The sequence below is a fragment of the Pholis gunnellus genome, assembly GCF_910591455.1.
Source record: "Pholis gunnellus genome assembly, chromosome: 5".
NCBI lineage: Eukaryota > Metazoa > Chordata > Actinopteri > Perciformes > Pholidae > Pholis > Pholis gunnellus.
In genome coordinates this window covers 12,505,596-12,523,127 of record NC_136531.1, presented here as the reverse complement: position 1 = coordinate 12,523,127, position 17,532 = coordinate 12,505,596, and the positions used below count along the sequence as shown (strand labels likewise).

General features: G+C 41.0%; 1 protein-coding gene across 1 annotated transcript; it reads left to right on the top strand.

The window, feature by feature from the left end:
• The first annotated feature begins 8,593 nt into the window (after nucleotides 1-8,593).
• On the top strand, nucleotides 8,594-17,021 carry slc44a1a (solute carrier family 44 member 1a). The gene is made up of 16 exons (XM_079159936.1): nucleotides 8,594-8,788; nucleotides 9,072-9,158; nucleotides 10,062-10,204; nucleotides 11,221-11,357; nucleotides 11,561-11,654; nucleotides 11,977-12,146; nucleotides 12,763-12,852; nucleotides 12,954-13,096; nucleotides 13,287-13,473; nucleotides 14,334-14,502; nucleotides 14,645-14,801; nucleotides 14,928-15,011; nucleotides 15,117-15,254; nucleotides 15,360-15,596; nucleotides 16,198-16,272; nucleotides 16,501-17,021. The coding sequence occupies exons 1-16, from the start codon at nucleotides 8,765-8,767 to the stop codon at nucleotides 16,522-16,524; spliced, it is 1,959 nt and encodes a 652-aa protein (XP_079016062.1). The 5' UTR covers nucleotides 8,594-8,764; the 3' UTR covers nucleotides 16,525-17,021.
• The last annotated feature ends 511 nt before the right edge of the window (nucleotides 17,022-17,532 follow it).

The window sequence follows — 17,532 nt, the reverse complement described above, 5'->3', positions numbered from 1 at the left end:
AGAATGCTAGGCCTCCCCCTGACAGTCCTACCATCCTGCACAGCCACAGGGCAACTGGTCTACGTCACAATCTGATCCATCAGTGACACAGGGCAAACACATGTTCAATCAACAACATGTGTGAGACTAGATGCTCATCAGCAACGGCTCTGTGCAGTATGTTTGTGTGCGAGCTGCTTCGAGTAGTGAAGCATTAGAATTGGAAAATGAAAACAAAATGTAGCCGGAACAAGTCTTAAGTCTATAGTGATGCTAAGCGCTCTGTGAGGCACAGCAATGCTAACATGCTGATGTTTGGAAGATAAAATGCTTCCTGTGGTCACTATCTAAGTGAAGTGTGGTAAATATGCTAACTATGATTTTCACAAAACATTGAGATAATATGAACTGAAACATTTTCTTCTTTTCTTTTGCCAGTGCATGTGTGCGCAGCCTTTTGTTGGAATCTGTGTAGATGACTATGCACAGTATATGAGGGTTATTTCAGAATATTTATTTGCCCTTTCAGAGTCATCGTTGCTACAGGCCAGACTAAGTCTGAGTCCCACATCACAGAGGACGAGCGTGAACATTCACACAGGCATGCGGCATCATTGCTCACAAGTTTAGAGCGGTCACATATATGGTTAAGAAAGACCTATTCATGATTCACCCTATAATCCCCCACTGTTCAACCCCTCGGCTTCTTAAGTGGAGCATTGAGGGTCCAAAGGAAACAGCCTCACATTCCTCACTGATATAGTTTATTATTGGAAAAATAAGCCAGTCTAAATCATGGGCATTGAAGAACACTGAGTGTTTGCCCATGTAGGAAAATGTAGGTGACGCTTGTAGAAAAAAATTCCCGCCCCTTCAATAACTGAGTCATTTTGAGCCCTGGCATATACAAAGACTGCTTTGAGCAGATTTTATTTCACCCATTTTAAGGCTTCTTTAAATAACCATTTTCTACTGTACGTGCCCAGTAGTTATGCAAAGTTGTAAAAAACGGATCTTGGGGTCATTTACACTAAAAAGAAAATTGGACAAAATGCCAGAATGTCATCTGAAGATCGAAAAATAACATCAACAAGCCACACCAAGATCCATGCAATCCCTTCCTGTCACTTGCTCTGCCCTGTGGTTAACAACTCCTTCTCAAAGCCTACAGGCATGCCGCTTTAAATGAGGCCTGGGGTTTTGGCGATCGCAACATTCTCGAATGAAACGTCACCAAAGCAGATTACGTGCACTTAGAAAGACCGTTGAGGGCTCCGTTGCTGTCTAAATTAAAAAACGGCCTTTAATCTTCTGGGTCTAAATGCAACAAGTCGTCGTGGGAGAAACTGAGGGGGCCTTGGCCACTGATCGTGGGTTTTAGTGTGACTGTTACCGTGGGAACAGGAAGTACAAGTTATTGAGGATACAGACCATAACAATCTTCAGGCTAAAATAATCTATCTAATCTTCTTGTGAGAGGAGTCTCTCTGTGTGTGTGTGTGTGTGTGTGTGTGTGTGTGTGTGTGTGTGTGTGTGTGTGTGTGTGTGTGTGTGTGTGTGTGTGTGTGTGTAAGAGAGAACGTTATGTGCTGGATGTGTGTGTGTGTTTGTGTGACTGTTGTAAAATACTGTAACATGTTGTTTCTTAGTTTGTCAAACAAAAACGATACAGACTTGTGTCATCTGGGCGTTCAACTGAAAAACAGTCTCACACTGAGAACGTCCCATTCGTGTCCCATGACTGTACACTTCACATCAGGTAAATACCAAACCACCAGCATCATTGACTGGGGCGAAGCATCATCGTCTGCCCATTATTGTGCCAACATCATATTGTACAAAAACACACACCACCACACTCACAAGTTCCTGTTAATACTCAGGTGATTGGGATTTCCAATTTTTGTGTTGCTGCTTGTAAACATGACTTCCCATTTATAAATATTTGGTATAAGTATAAGTCCTTATCCTGCTTTTAAGACGCCTGGAAACAACACAACTATTATCTATAGGCTTATTAGAAAATACAGTGTTTCTCAATACATGGATTTATTTGTGGCGGCTTGCCACAATATCCACATTGACCCCCACATAATGTTATATAGATTTATTTATTTTTTACTTTTTAAAATGGGTACAATGTTATATAATTGTCGCATTGATGAACTCAGCCCCTCCTTGCCTCGCTCTCGCAGACAACAGACCCGACTGTGAATAGCGCCTCCTCTCCGTGACGGGGACACTCTGAATCAAAACATGATCATGCGTCAGGATTGCTCTTGGCTTTTCCCTGCAGAGAGGACGGCCGGCCAAATTCCTGAATAGATTAAATCCAGAGTTGCACAAATCTGCCCAAAATGGTACAATCGTTCCAAAAATGATAATACAATTGCAGTTGAGTACTTTATGGTATTAATGAAAAATTATTTAAGAACATAACACCACAAATCGAATCTAATTATGTGGGGAACACTGAATAAGATACTGTCATAGATGTAAACATCATTCCAAACAAAGCCCTTGACAACGCCACAAAATGGGGACTTGAATATCCCCGAAAATCCCCCTTCTGAAATAGAGTGACTCTATAAATGTGACCTCATCCTGAACAAGCAGGCAAAATCAAATACTCCAACCAAGAAAGCCATCACAGTGTTTTAAGAACGCTGGCCTCTCCCTCTTGCTCCCTTCAGCTGTCGGTTCCTTCTTCATTCATGGTATCTTTGAGTTTTGTGTCTGTATCTCATGTGTGTATTGTGTAGTCTGTCCTCTTCGCACGTTATCGTGGTAGAGAGGAGGTTGTGTGGCCCAGGTCATGGGTTTACAACCTATCCACCTAATGAAGTTGTTCCGTTTCACCATACTGTAGTTTGACTTGTGTTATTTCTGTCCAGTTTGTACGCAAAGCATCTATTACAAGAGGAATCCCTCCCGTGTTGCTCTTCCTGAGGTTTCTTCCATTTTGTTTCCACATTAAAAGGGGTTTTTGGGGGGAGTTTATCTGAACCAAAGGTCTAAGGATAGAGGGTGCCATATGCTGTGCAGATTGCAAAGCCCTTTGAGGCAACATTTGTGAGTTGTAATTTGGGGCTGTATAAAAATTGACTTGACTCTCCAAAGACATCCTATTGGTCACATTTACATACCGAAAGAGGATATGTGAGTGATGGATACACATTGTGCAAGTAAATGCAGCCTGCGGTGCTCAAACATCCTCCCTGCATCTCAAAGTTCCATATGGAACAAGGCAGGGCCAGTTGGCAACAACAGCTGGATTTCATCTGTACATCTGACTCAAACAAATGCCCAATAACCTTATCACCACCTGCACCTGGGCACATTCTCACACGGCTGTAGCCTTAAAATGTGTGCAGGAATGCACACAGCCATACACGTAACCCTCACGTGTATACGTTAGCGTTAAATGTGGTGTTTCACGGGCTAATATCTGACATAAATCTGAGATGGTTTACCCAGCAGATGTTAAACTTTGCTTTTGTGCTTTTCTTATTTACATTTGATGCACTGTTATTAACAAATGTCAAGTGCTTCACAGAGACTCTATTGTGAAACAGCAAAGTGAGGAAGGTATCACCACACTTTCTATCCCTTTTTGCAACAACAACAAAAAAAAAAGGTAGGTGCAATGTAAACCTTTTGAAATTCATCACATCTTCCAAAGCTTCGAATGTTCTAACAGCTTGAATCTTGAAAGCATCTGAGGACAGAAACACATAATATTTATGTTCTTGTCTTGTTGGTTATGAGGAATGATTCTTCAGCTTGGACCAGACTTTGGGAGGGCCAGTATAGTGACGTACTACATCCCCCCCCCCACACACACACACAGGATTCTGCCGAACATATGCTGTGCTGGCATCGACTCGCTTTCAGTAGAGATCCAGGAAAACGTGTTGTCCTTGGACACCGTTGCCACAGCAGCATCAGCAGGAAATACTTGAGATGAAGAGTCAGGAGATGAGGGGCCAGGAGGAGGATGAGGAGAGAGACCGTGGAACACTTGTGTTTGCGCTCCATGTTAGTTTGCATCTTGGTTCCAAATGTAACCGCCCAACATCTGCCCTTGTTCACCCACATACGTTCACGTAGCGTTCGTCATATGTTCTGGTCCAGCAAGTTCTCTTCCTTAATTTTGCTTTTAATCCGTGCTGACACAATAACAGCTATTATCAGGTATGAGGAAAACGCGCATTTGTATCAGTCTGGCATTCAGTATAAAAAAAAAGGGATTATTTACATGACCTAAGACTGCAGAAATGTTGCACTTGTCAAGGACACAACTGTACCTGCATAGAGTGAAAGGTGGACAAGATTGCCACAGTTAAATATTTACCTTCCCTTCTGGTCTTCTACGTAATGCGGTAGAAACGTTTACTGTGCAGTAAGAGCTAAAGGACAATAAATAAGGGTCTTCTTCTTTGGGACACTGTTTGACATCCCAGCCCACTCAGGAAGTGTACAGCTCAGGGAATCTTCACTATGAGGAGAAGAAACCTCTTGAAAAACAGCAGACAGGGGGTAATGCCTTCCTGAAATTGATGCTATACAAACAGCATCAGAACCGGGGACATTCAGAAGCCACGAAAGGCTGCATTTTTTAAATAGCATGTCCAACCAACTTCAAGCACGGCGCAAAGAACACAGATCAAGTGTATCAGAGAAAAAACACTGCTGTTCCTGAGACAGAAATAATGATGCGCCAAGGTGTGTTGATGAATATAAAGAGATGCTGAAAGAGACAGGACGCAACTCAGTGTCCAGATCACTTACCTTTGCCTGGACTTGTGAATATGTGTGGCTCTGGAAAGCTCCTACCTCATGCAGTGAGATCACACAGCAAGTGAGGAGACCATCCGTCAGCTTGAGTGCCTGCAGCAGTCTCTTTGTCAGCAGGCATCCTCACCATAGAGTGTAGATCCCCACTGAAGTGGGCCCGATCAAAGATGAAGTCCCGTAGTCCCCCAATAGCGAGGCTACCTGTGGTGTCTGCAATTAATCGAGCAATTAGCATTTGATGGTAGAAAATGGGCTGTAATAACATGACACCGACTGCTGGGGGCGACAAAACGTCATATTTATCAATATGGCGACACATGTAAGATAAGAAACTATCTGGTATTATGGATATTATAAGTTCAGATTTGTATAAGGAGTTAGGTTATTTTTGGCACATTTGTATCTAATTATCTCATGCAGAACTGTCAGGCAAAAGTGGCTTTAATTGTGTGGTTCGGGTTAGTGCCACTCTAACTAAGTGTCCAGGCTCTCTAAACTAAAAGAAAAACCTTTCAAAGTCAAGTGTAGATTTTCTAAAAGGAGAATCAGACTTATCACACATGATAAAATAAGAATTAGTTGCGGTAACCAACTGTTACAACAAGTCTCATGATTTGAGCAAAGGCAGTCTGAACCTGAAGCTCATTGTATTCATTAACATGACTCACCTTTGCAGATGAAATGGCAGCCGTAGGGTTGCACACATCATTTTTTGTCAATTCAGGTTTAGTCGTCCTAATCATATAATTGTTTACCATTACGAGAGACTTGGCCACACTACGAATTATGTTCGTCCTCAAATCTTCGCAGTAGGCCTGCATTACTTCATTATTCCAGCAAGCTGCGCCAAATTTTACATCTGTGTCATATTGAGGCGACGCCTGAGCCGTTTAATGAGAGTCACGTCATCTCCATTCACATAGTTCCCGAAAGTTAGCACCGTATACTAGCAGCGCCATAGGGTACATCCCAAGTCTCTCATTTGATATTTCCTCGTTTCCTCTCTCCTCGTATGTTTGCCTTGTGTTTCTCCATGCATCCCTGGCGAGAGGGACACAACTGATTAAAATGAACGTATGCATTAAAGCAGGGGTGGCCAACCAGTCAGAGACCAAGAGCCACATTTTTTACTGTGTTACCGCAAAGAGCCACATCATACACATGGGCACACATGAACATCACCCTATCCCTTCCTCACACACACACATACCTTTGCTCAGCCAGATTTATTGTAAATGTCACACACCAATATGATAATGACAGAAATTGACTCCTAAGACCACAGGCCAGTCATTTTCAACAATGAACATTGTGTACACTGTCTCACACAGACAAACTCTCAGTTCAACCAAGTCCACAAACAAAAATATAATAATTTACAATAGCGTTTTTCTTTTACTATGCATGTTACTTAGTGGGACTTCTGGCATTCCTTGCCTTGAACAATCCTCTTCAAATCTGGCTTGTATTCCGTTGTTGCCACTCGAAGCAATTCTTTCACATGGGTGTCAGTCAGAACAGATCGATGCTTTGATTTCACGTGTTTCAGGGTAGAAAACACAGACTCGCAGACGTATGTTGACCCAAACATTGACAGTATCTTAAGCGCAGCCCGTTTGACATTGGGGTATTTTTTCATTGGCACACTTTTCCAGAACTCAATGGTCCCTTCCCTTAAAGCAGGTTTGAGTTGGTCCTCCTCACAAAGATCGATCATCTCTAACTCAGCCGCAGCCTCATCTGTGACTAGCGGGGCTTTCAAACAGTCCGTCTCGGCGTTAAATGGGTCGACGAGGAACGTAATCTGTGGCCGCACATGCGCGTTTGACGAAAATACCGTATTTAACTCAAGCGAAGCGAACACGCACATTAAAACACACACAAACACAAATACAAACTTCGATATGAACGTAAGAGCCGCATGAAACCGGGCAAAGAGCCGCATGCGGCTCGGGAGCCGCGGGTTGGCCACCCCTGCATTAAAGCATGTTAGTGGATTTTCTACCACTAAATTAGTAGATTAAGACAGCGAACACAGATAACAGATTAAGCTACATTGTGTAGAGGGATAATGACTTCTACTTGCAAAGTAGTGAGACTGTTACAATATCACCATTACAGCCACTCTACTATAATTACATCAAAACACATGAAATACAGCCATTAAATTAATAGAACAGTGACTGTAAAACATAAAAAATAGTAAATCTCAATCTATTTGCACATCATTATTTATACATTTTTAAAATGTATAACACTTAAAGTTAAGTGTTACAGATTCATATAGTCCAATGAAGGAACAGTGTGTAACATTTAGCGAGATGCATTGGCAGAAATAGAATAATATATTTCTGAGTATATTCATATACTTTTCATTCGTGTTTAATGACCTGAAACTAAGAATTGTTATGTTTTTGTTAGCTTAGAAAAAGCCATTTCTATCTACAGAGTGAGTCCACTTCCATGGAGACCACCATGTTGCAACGCCTTAATGTTTTGGTGTAATCTATCATCTGCTGAGTTTATCTAATCGGCCTTCTCTGTGTTGGGCTGAGCTCCTCCAACACACACAAGTGCAAATACACTGAACTAAGTCAGCACAGAGCAGAGGTAGAGAGGCTGCGGTGAAGACACTGAAGTGAACCAGGTGAAGTGAAGATTATTCGCGTTGATGACGACTTTGCTCGTTACCGTCAGTAAAAAGCATTTTTATTTTTTACAAACAAGCTAAAACAAAAGTTGTCTGTGAGTAATTCTGTGCTGGCTGAGACAAAGCAGCCAGGAGGACAGAGGACAGGAGGAATGACATACTATCTGACGTCTGTGTGCTTTATTTTTGATTATTGTCATTTATAAACTTAACTGAAGAATGTTATTTATTTATTATTTATTTATTTTATTCCAGTGAGATATTAACAACTTTACATAGTAACTTTGCTAACTTTACTGTTGTTGATCTAGAAACAATATTTAGTTATATCAAAATTATAAATAACGTTTTGAATTTATAATTTTTTTAAGGTATCTTGTTGCTTGCAATCTGCAACCTCACCACTAAATGCCACTAAATGTCCCTCGGTTCAACAAGGCACTAGCTGTCAAGTTTACTAATCCAAAATGTATGTTTCAAAGATGTGTGTGTTGCTGCTCTATATTATTATAATAAATGGATTCACTTATGAACTACTAATTTGCTAAATTCTGCAGTTCTGTTTCTCTATTTGTACCGATTTCAATAATTATCTGCGCATTCAAATTGCCCGCAAAGTACCTCCTAGAACTATCTGAAGTCTACGTGAATCACGTGACAATCAAGCATTTTGAACAGCCGATGACGCGACTCTCTATATATAAGGCTCTGGGCTGCATGCCTCCAGTCAACAGACAGCCATGCTGCATTCACTGCACCTTGTAACCTTCTAAATTATTCATTAATAGTATCCCGAGTTGCTATTTATTTTAATTTATCATACAAATGTCAATCTTATGCATATAAAAAGCTATTTATGAGGCAACTGAGGAGATCTACCGTTTTCCGCGAATCCAATTCGCAATTGCTGAGATATTCTTTCAACAAAGCTCATATTTCTTTGTGGTGTGGTTGTCAATGTTTCACAGAACTACTCAAGTGGCAAACAAAAACAAAAAAGCATATGAAAGCATTGATGACAACAGCAGCTGCTAATTGTTTAATCTCGGCCATTGTGGTAATGTTTAAATTATGATTCGGATATTTCTGATAGTCCGTGAAGGCAGCATACTACATTTGACTTCTTCCGCATTTACCTGCAGCGGGAGTCTCCCAAATGGGCGTTTATTGTTGAGTTGAACAGGTCGCTAACAGAGCTGCATATGTGTGTCCTTCGTTAGAAAGAGAAAAGGAAAAGGAAAAAGAAAAGGGAAATGAGCTAAAAAAAAAAAAAGTTGAACCGAGTAAAAGGCACTTTTAAAGTTTTGTTTTCGTTAAAGTTAGCTGAAGTTGTTCACAATGGGATGTTGCAACAGCACCGAGGTAAGTTAAGTTGGCTACAATATGATGGAAGTTATGCCTGCTGCACAACTTGAAACTCTGTAACGCTGTAAGCAGAAGTTTTTTTTTTGTTTTTTTTTTAGTCAACGTGTAGCGACAGCGTCACTTCTTCAGCAGTGGCGGCAGCTTGTTTTTACAGCAACAACTCAGTGATTTGTTCGCTGATGTTAGAAGAGCAGGGAAAGCGAAGCTACTGCACCACAGCCGTCTCAACCAAACGGGATTATCTGTCACGTTTCACTGTGTATCATTTATGCCTTGGCAGAGCAAACGGGACTGGAAACCGCTGGAAGAGCGCAGCTGTACGGACATCCCATGGCTCATCGTGTTCACCTTGTTCTGTATCGGGATGGTACGTTTTCAGTTGGAACGTGCGTTTACACGGAGATGCAATCTTAAATTTGAGCACTCAGCTGAAGCTAATGCAATGTAATACAACAGGTTGTGCAATACATCTTTTATTCATGAGGGTAAAAATATAGATTATTTAGTTTTTTTAACTTTTTAGATGGGTGTTTATTTAACTGCTTGGTCATTTTGGAGACTGTAGTTTGTGTAGCTGTTGTATTGCATTGTAGAAGTACTTTTTAATAATTTGTCAACCCCATTTATTTCAGTTAGGGTGATATTGTACATTTGCAATACAGTTCAGCATCTCCAACAAATACGTACATCTTCCAAAAAGATGATAAAGTTGAATCAACACCTCTCTAAAACAGTCACAACAAAAACAGAACATTATAACCATCACCGAGGTAGGACTTATTGCAAGTCTGGTGCAAGACTGCATTACATTTACAAACTGACCTTTTTGTGTATTTATGCATGTCTGTCTATAACTTGCTTTCATATACTGACCCATTGATGCTAGAAATAAAGATTGGAGGTCAGTGCTAACCTTTGCACAACAGCCATGAGCCATGTGATAAACTCAGGTTTGGCTGATTCATTGAAGTGTTGATTAAATTCTCAAAGGCCGTCGTCTCCGGTGCTGCTGAATTACATAGTGTTTCACTGAGAGGTGTTTATCCACCCCATAATATATGATAATAAGCAATAACTGTGAGTGTAACGCAAATCAGTTCAGCAGCACTACAATCTACATCCTCTAAAATGACATCAGAACTGAAGGGTATCTATTGCAGGAATGTTACACTAGACTGCATTCGTTTTAGTTACTGTAGGTTTACTATTTTTATTTTGCGTCATCTGGCCGATAGTTAACATTGTCTTTTCTAATCTGTGTCGTCTGCAGGTGTGCATTTGTGCCTATCCCATCGCCACAGGAGCTGCCTCCAGGCTTATCTCTGGATATGACAGTTACGGCAACACCTGTGGCAAGAATAACACCAAGATCGAGGGAGTACCCCTCAGTGGCCGGGACATGAGGGAAAACAAGTTAGTCCGATTGGTTACGGATGACTTAACATGTGACCTAGATGTTTATCTACATCCAATTTCTATTTTTCTTTGATTGAAGATGCATCCAATCCCTTCTGTGCTGTCCCTTCACTATTTTCCTTTTGCTCTGTTGTCCGGATTAGTGACAGAACATTTAGTTCTAGATGCAGTACTTTAAAGTTGAGACCTCTTTTGCCCTCTGTGGTTGAGTGTTGGTGGCACAGAAGAAGGAGTTCAGCATTACTTGTTTACATGCAAGGATTGCATCATGTAATCCTAATCTAATTTGCCACAAACAACCGGTTACTGCATTTGTGAACACTTCAGTTTACTTCCCACTCGGTCTTACACACTTGATACCATTGAGCTGTCCAGACCATGACCGAAAAACAGTAGAAAAGAAAAGGTAAAAGCAATAGATAACGGAACAGGATTCTCCTGAAAATGACATATTCTCAATCCTCTGTCCAGGTCAGTCTGATGTTTGGTCTGTGTGAGCGACTTCATCTGTCAGAAGGTTACACTGACTCATGGTTGCGTTGTGATAAAATGAGCTGCGGTTCCTCACATATCTGAATGAACAGCATAGTTTAATCATTTCTCAACAACAAAGACTGGTTTAATGTGGTATTTTTTTCTTATCACCCGCATAGAATTGTCACAAATTCTCCTCTTGTCATAATTCATGTGAAAATGTCTTTGATTGTATTCCCACTTTTGGGCTGTAGCTTTCCGTCAGCATGCAGCCTGTTTGCTGGAACAATGGGTCATGCTTTATTGATGGGCTGATTGCCCATGGAGGCTTTGAAAACAAGGCGTTTCTGCTACAAAGACGGATCTGTGCGACGGGGTAGCAAATGTCACCATCTTTCATTTTCTGCCCAGACAACAGTCCCCACTGGCATAGTAAACACCAAATGTACTGATATTTTCTTCAAGGGAAAATGTAACCACTTAATTAATCAGATTTATTTTCTTCTTCTTCTTCTTCTTCTTCTTCTTCTTCCCACCAGGTATGTTTTCTTTCTAGACCCATGCAACCTTGACTTAATAAACAGGAAGATCAAGTCCATCGCCCTGTGTGTCTCCAAATGTCCTGCTGCTGAACTGAAGACGCTCAGTGATTTGAAGCAGTTTGCTCTGAATAACGGTGAGAAAAGTGAAAATGATTTTGAGTAAAGGTATTAAGTGAGAGTTCACTGATGTTTACATGCATTTATTAGAAATGTTGAACTTTATATGGGATGTGTATATATATATATATATATATATTGCATACCATTACAATTCCTTGCAGACACGTTTTGAATATTCTTAACATCTAATCTTATTTTTGTTTTTTTCTGTTGACAGGATCTCATCTCTGCTCCTATGATATTACTCCTACAAGATACACAAGCCATTCAGACAGATCCACCAAATGTCCCAAACTCCCTGTTCCTCCAAGGTAATCCAGTGTATCCTTTTAGGTTTTAGTTAAGAGACTTGAAGAGGGGGTGGGGAGATGGGAAGAGAGATTACATCACCGTCAGAAAGAATACAGACAGTCTACCATTCAGTCAGTCATTATGTATTTGTTGATTTATGTATTTCAGTGGTTAATTCCAAAACAAAAGGTCCCACCACTATGCACTGTAGCCTTACATGTACACATGCCAGGACCAGAAAGGACCAAAGAAATAGATACATATAGTCTGTATTCCACTGCTTCAAGGTGTATTCATAAGAAACAGTTTAACCCGTGTTCTTGTTCTTTGTCTTGTTTGTAGTAAGTCTGTCCCACTGTTACACCGCTGTATTCCTCTGGATGTCGGCTGCTATGCTGAGTTCGCCCAGGCCTTCATTACATTCGTCGGTGACAACAGTGTGCTGCGCCGGGTCATCGCCGGGGTGATGGCCAGCAAGGAGATCATAATGGGCCTTTGTTTGCTGGCTTTCGGTATAACACATCTGGAATTATTTTAGACATATAGTGAATGGTTTTTAATCCAATGACAAATTGCTGTTATTATTATTATTATTTATTTATTTTTCTGCTGCTCCCACTGCACAACCGTTAATTGCTCATGAGGATTCAGTAGGAAGGCCACTTTCGGAAGCAAAGCTATTTTTGTCATAAACATAACAGGAAACGTCTGAGTGGTGAGAGCCATTGTATCCGCTGACGTTCAGCCCACAGGCAGCGTTCATTTGAGGTCTGCTCGAACTCCTCCCATTGGTGCAGCAAAAACGACAGCAGTGGTCCCAAGTTCATCTCTTTTCATCTCAATTATTTGATCTGTCTGGTTTGGTTGTGTTGAATGTCCACGCTGCACCATTCATAACATTTGTGTTTCCACACATGGGATGTCTGGGCTTTGTCTCATTCATTTACTAACCCATGGCTTCATTTTATCGCGTAGTTAACCCTGTGTCGTTGGTGTTTTAAGATAAAGCAGTATTTTATCAAAACAAAACAGATACCATCAAATCAGCAACTTTTCTGTAGCTTGCTGTAACGTTGTTGTTAGTCGTGTTTTATGTACTTATATGGTGCACTGTGTTCTTTTTCTCAGTTCTGTCCATGATCATGATGGTTGTCATCCGTTACATCTCCAAAGTGCTGGTGTGGATTATAACGGTCCTGGTCATCATCGGCTCTATAGGTAACCTTCAGATGCAGCGTGTACATGTTCTAGTTGATACGAGGCAACAGCACAGGATGTCTTTGTATTCAGGTTATACTTGAACTCTGATCTGTTTGCAGGCGGGACAGGCGTCCTCTGGTGGCTCTATGCGGACCACAGGAAAGCCCTTGGTAATAATACCTTATCGGTGTTTGGGAAAGAAGTGGCCTCAGACAACGTTAAGGCCCTGCTTGTGTATGCAATTGTTGCTACAATTTTCACGGTAAGTCCTTGAGTGTACAGGCAATGCATGCATTTCTGAGACTGTTTCCTATATCACAAGTAAACACAGCCTGTTGAATACGGTTAAATGTATGTGCTTCTCCCTGACCGGAAAGGTAATCTAATTGAATTGAATTCCTAAACGCTACAGCTCAGTTCACGAGATCGTCTTTCTGTGTGTCACCCTCCAGTTGGTTCTCCTGCTTGTGATGTTCTTCATGAGGAAGCGCGTGGCTCTCACCATCTCCCTGTTCCACGTGGCTGGTAAAGTGTTCATTCACCTTCCCCTGCTGGCCCTGCAGCCTTTCTGGACCTTCCTCTGCCTCATGCTCTTCTGGATCTACTGGATCACTGTGCTCCTCTCTCTCGGGACTTCAGGTGAGGACTGAGGCTGCTGGGGAGCTCCAATACTAGTCGTTCATTTATGTGGATGTGTCCAAAAACGGCATTCACTATTCAGAATGCTGCTTCAGAATAGCTTGTATTGTCAATGCGGCACACAGACACGTTTCTAGCATCAGATGTGTCAGTGGTACCATTTCCCAAACAAGTAGAATACTAAGTTTGGTACTTGTGACACTTTGTCTTGGTTTTCGTGGCATGAATAAACTCCCACATTTGGAATCTTGTGCTAGTCTCCTGATGTGGGAGGATGGAGCAAAAGAACAACGTCTCTCTTCATCTCCCACTTCTCTTTTTCTACCGTTGATTTTTAATTCAGAAAAGTCTTATTCAAAACGGAAGGCCAGCACAAACATCACATTTTCTTACTTTATGTTTACTATGTTTCTGTGTATTAGGTAAGTATTCAAAAAGGTAATATCATAGGTAATGATATCATTGATTCAATTTCAATAGCAGTGAAATCTCTTCACAATGCATTAGCATTAACATATATTGTACAGTGAAGCTTTCCGAAGGCATGTCTTTGCGAAATATTAGTTGCTGTGCATTGAGGAGATGTTGCACAATGTAATTATTTAAAAAAAACATCCATAGAGTACAAATACTCTATATGGTAATTTGGGTATTGTGTTCAAAGTTTTGAGTTTATGGAGAACAGCAGATAAAAGATATAGTCAGTCATACATTACAAATAGAGGTCAGACAGGTACACGTTGTTGCACTTGTTTCCGGGAAGGATGCTCAAAGATATCCAGCAAACATTTTAGCCCTTGTTGTAAAAACGACTCTGACTGAGCAGTAAAACACAAACTCACACTCGTGTTCCTTCACAGGGACGCCAGTAAAAAACAACTCTACGGGTGTTGTTGAATATGAAATGCAGGGGCCTCTCCAGTACCTGGTGTGGTATCACGCTGTGGGTCTCATCTGGATCAACGAGTTTATACTTGCCTTCCAGCAGATGACCATCGCCGGAGCTGTGGTCACCTACTACTTCACAAGGTGCGAAAGAAGTAACAGGATGTCATTTGTATTTTACCAGATGGAAGACTTAATGTTGTCTTTGCTGTCATGTTTATTTTAGGCTGTATAATTACACATATGGCTTCTCTCTCTCTCTCTCTCTCTCTCTCATTAATTTAAGGAATAAGTCCAAGTTGCCAGCAACTCCCATCCTCTCCTCCATGGCACGTACCATCCGCTACCATCTTGGCACTCTGGCCAAAGGCTCCTTCATCATCACGCTTGTGAAGATCCCTCGTCTCATCCTGACGTATATCCACAGCCAGCTCAAAGGAAAGGTGAGCCCAGAAATTAGGCAAAATGCTACAAACTCAAAAAAACAACTTCCCATGATGGCCTCATGAAAGCTGTCAGTACTTTTAATAAATACATTTTAATCAAGTCTGTTCTTCATTTTGTCAAAGGAAAACGCTTGTGCTCGTTGCATGCTGAAAGCTTGTGTCTGCTGTCTGTGGTGTCTGGAGAAGTGCCTCACGTACTTAAATCAAGTAAGTATTTTCAGATCGGTGGAGGAAGGAAATCTAGTGTTCTGTACAGTGGAAATAAGGTTTTCAAGTATTTACAGTGTACATGTCCGTATCGCATCATTACAGAATGCTTACACTGCGACAGCCATCAACAGCACCAGTTTCTGCACCTCTGCCCGTGACGCTTTCCTGATCCTGGTGGAGAATGCCCTCCGAGTGGCCGCCATCAACACCGTGGGCGACTTTGTCCTCTTCTTGGGAAAGGTACCGCACTGCTGCGTTGTCCACTAAAAGAAATGTGTCATGTGAGATACTCCCTCGAACCAAATTGACCGTGATGTTTTGAACTCGTCTTATATTTTCTCTCAGGTGCTTGTAGTCTCCTGTACGGCTTTCGCCGGCGTGCTGGCTCTGAACTACCAGAGGGACTACACTGTGTGGGTCCTGCCTCTCCTCATTGTCTGTCTGTTTGCCTTCCTGGTGGCACACTGCTTCCTTTCGGTCTTTGAGAATGTGGTCGACGTTCTCTTCCTCTGCTTCGCTGTGGACACAAAGTACAATGACGGCAGCCCGGGACACGAGTACTACATGGACAAGGCCTTAATGGTGAGAGAATAGTGTGTAAGGGGGATTCAGCGGCTGACAACTAATGATGTAACACATTATATACAGTATATCGTATTGCTTCAGAGGGCATTTTTCTTCTCCAGTGAGTTTAAGAAGCATAGACTATAGACCATAATATTTTCTGATCTAATAACTCTGGGATTGGGAATGGTAGCCTTGTATCGCTGACTGTGCTCGGTGAGGGATTTACTACGAGTTTATTGATTTATTTTGACCCAGAGGTTTGTTTGCGGCTGCCATTTTCTTCTACTTTGTTATGCAGTCCTCACATTTTCACCTGCTTCAGGCACCATGATCATTTATGTTGTATGAGAAACTGTCACATTTCTAATCCAGAACTCCCAGTGACTCATTCACAGTGACCATGGGGAACATTTTGTGCAAATTCATATATGAATATTTGGTAACTCATAGAAAAAAGGGTATTTCTGGTTTATTAACTCGAAGGTCCATTTTTGCGTCAATGCTTTCTGATTCTCTACCGTAACACTTTTATTCTTAACAATAAACGAGAACCATAGTCTTTTATATAAAGTGTGAGTAGAATAACCGTTCTATAACTCTGTGTTTCCCTCCCCAGGAATATGTTGAGAACAGTAAGAAAGCGGGCTGGTACAAGCCTGGTGATGGAGATGGACGGGAGATGAAGTCCATGGTGAGTCTTTGTTGTCTTTTCAACAGTATTGATGTATTGAAGCTGTTTTAGTTCAGCTAGAAAGCAAATACAGAATATTCTTGGAAATGTTAATAGAAATACACAGTTCACTGGGTTAATGTCCCATTCAGAGCAGGTAAATAAGATGAAGTTGTGTGTGATTCTCATGCTGTGCGTTTTGTGGTTCTGAAAGTGAGTGAACATATATATCTTTTTTATTTCTTGCAGGCACGTGGAGGGACTTCTGCTTGACCGAGCGCCGGAAAGACGCCATAACCACTAAAAAGACATCCTCAGCGCTTTCTAGCATTTCACTCCAGGGACATCGTTAAGATAACAATGCTTTTTATACTGACGCCACACAGAGTTTCAACAAGAGATGCATTGGGTTGTATTTCATTTTTATCTTTTTGAGTTAGAGCGATTGTAAATTTCAAGTTTGACACTGCTGTAAACGCTTATTTGGGTGTGTTTTGTTACTAATAAGATGGGTTTGCTTTATTTTGTCTTTTTCCCATATTACTGAGTTTTCTCTCTTTTTTTTCCAGTTTAAATAATATGAACGATTTGACATGGTTTAACATGTTTGGCTATCTTTGTTACATAGTTAGTGTTAGCTATAGTTTGAATGGTTCCGTGTACATTTTTTAAATGAACGACTAACTGTGTTTTGTCAAAGGGTGTTCAAGTTGTTTTATTACTTTTCAAATTTTATACTCAAATACATTAAAACAGAAAGTTGTATGTTTGCTCTTTTGTCCACGTCTATGAAACCCTCCATGTGTCACATGGAGTGTCTCCTTTAGCCACGGGTCTATTGTAGTCTATTGAGATAACGGTGCATGTATGGGCAATAATTATATTGTGCATCACACACTTCTAGTCAGCAGGGGGCAGCTAGTGAATTGAAACATACATATATTCAGTTTTAGATTTACCGTTTTTTGCAACTGTGAAACCACGACCCTACACATTAAAATCCCCAAAACGTAATAATAGTGTATATATATATACAGTATATATAAAGATACAGTATATTGTGCACACCAAAGAGCAAACCTGAATCCCTTTTCTAGTGTTCAAGCTCTGATCTAAGTGATCTAATTGGTTGCAGGTGTTTTCACAGGTGCAGGTGATTGATAATTGAGAGTGGTATTTCACTGTCAGCCGTTAAAAAAAAACACACACAACAGCTTTTAGTTTTGAATGTCTCATGTAGATAACCATGCATAGTTTTTTGCAAAAAGTGTGTTTTAGAAT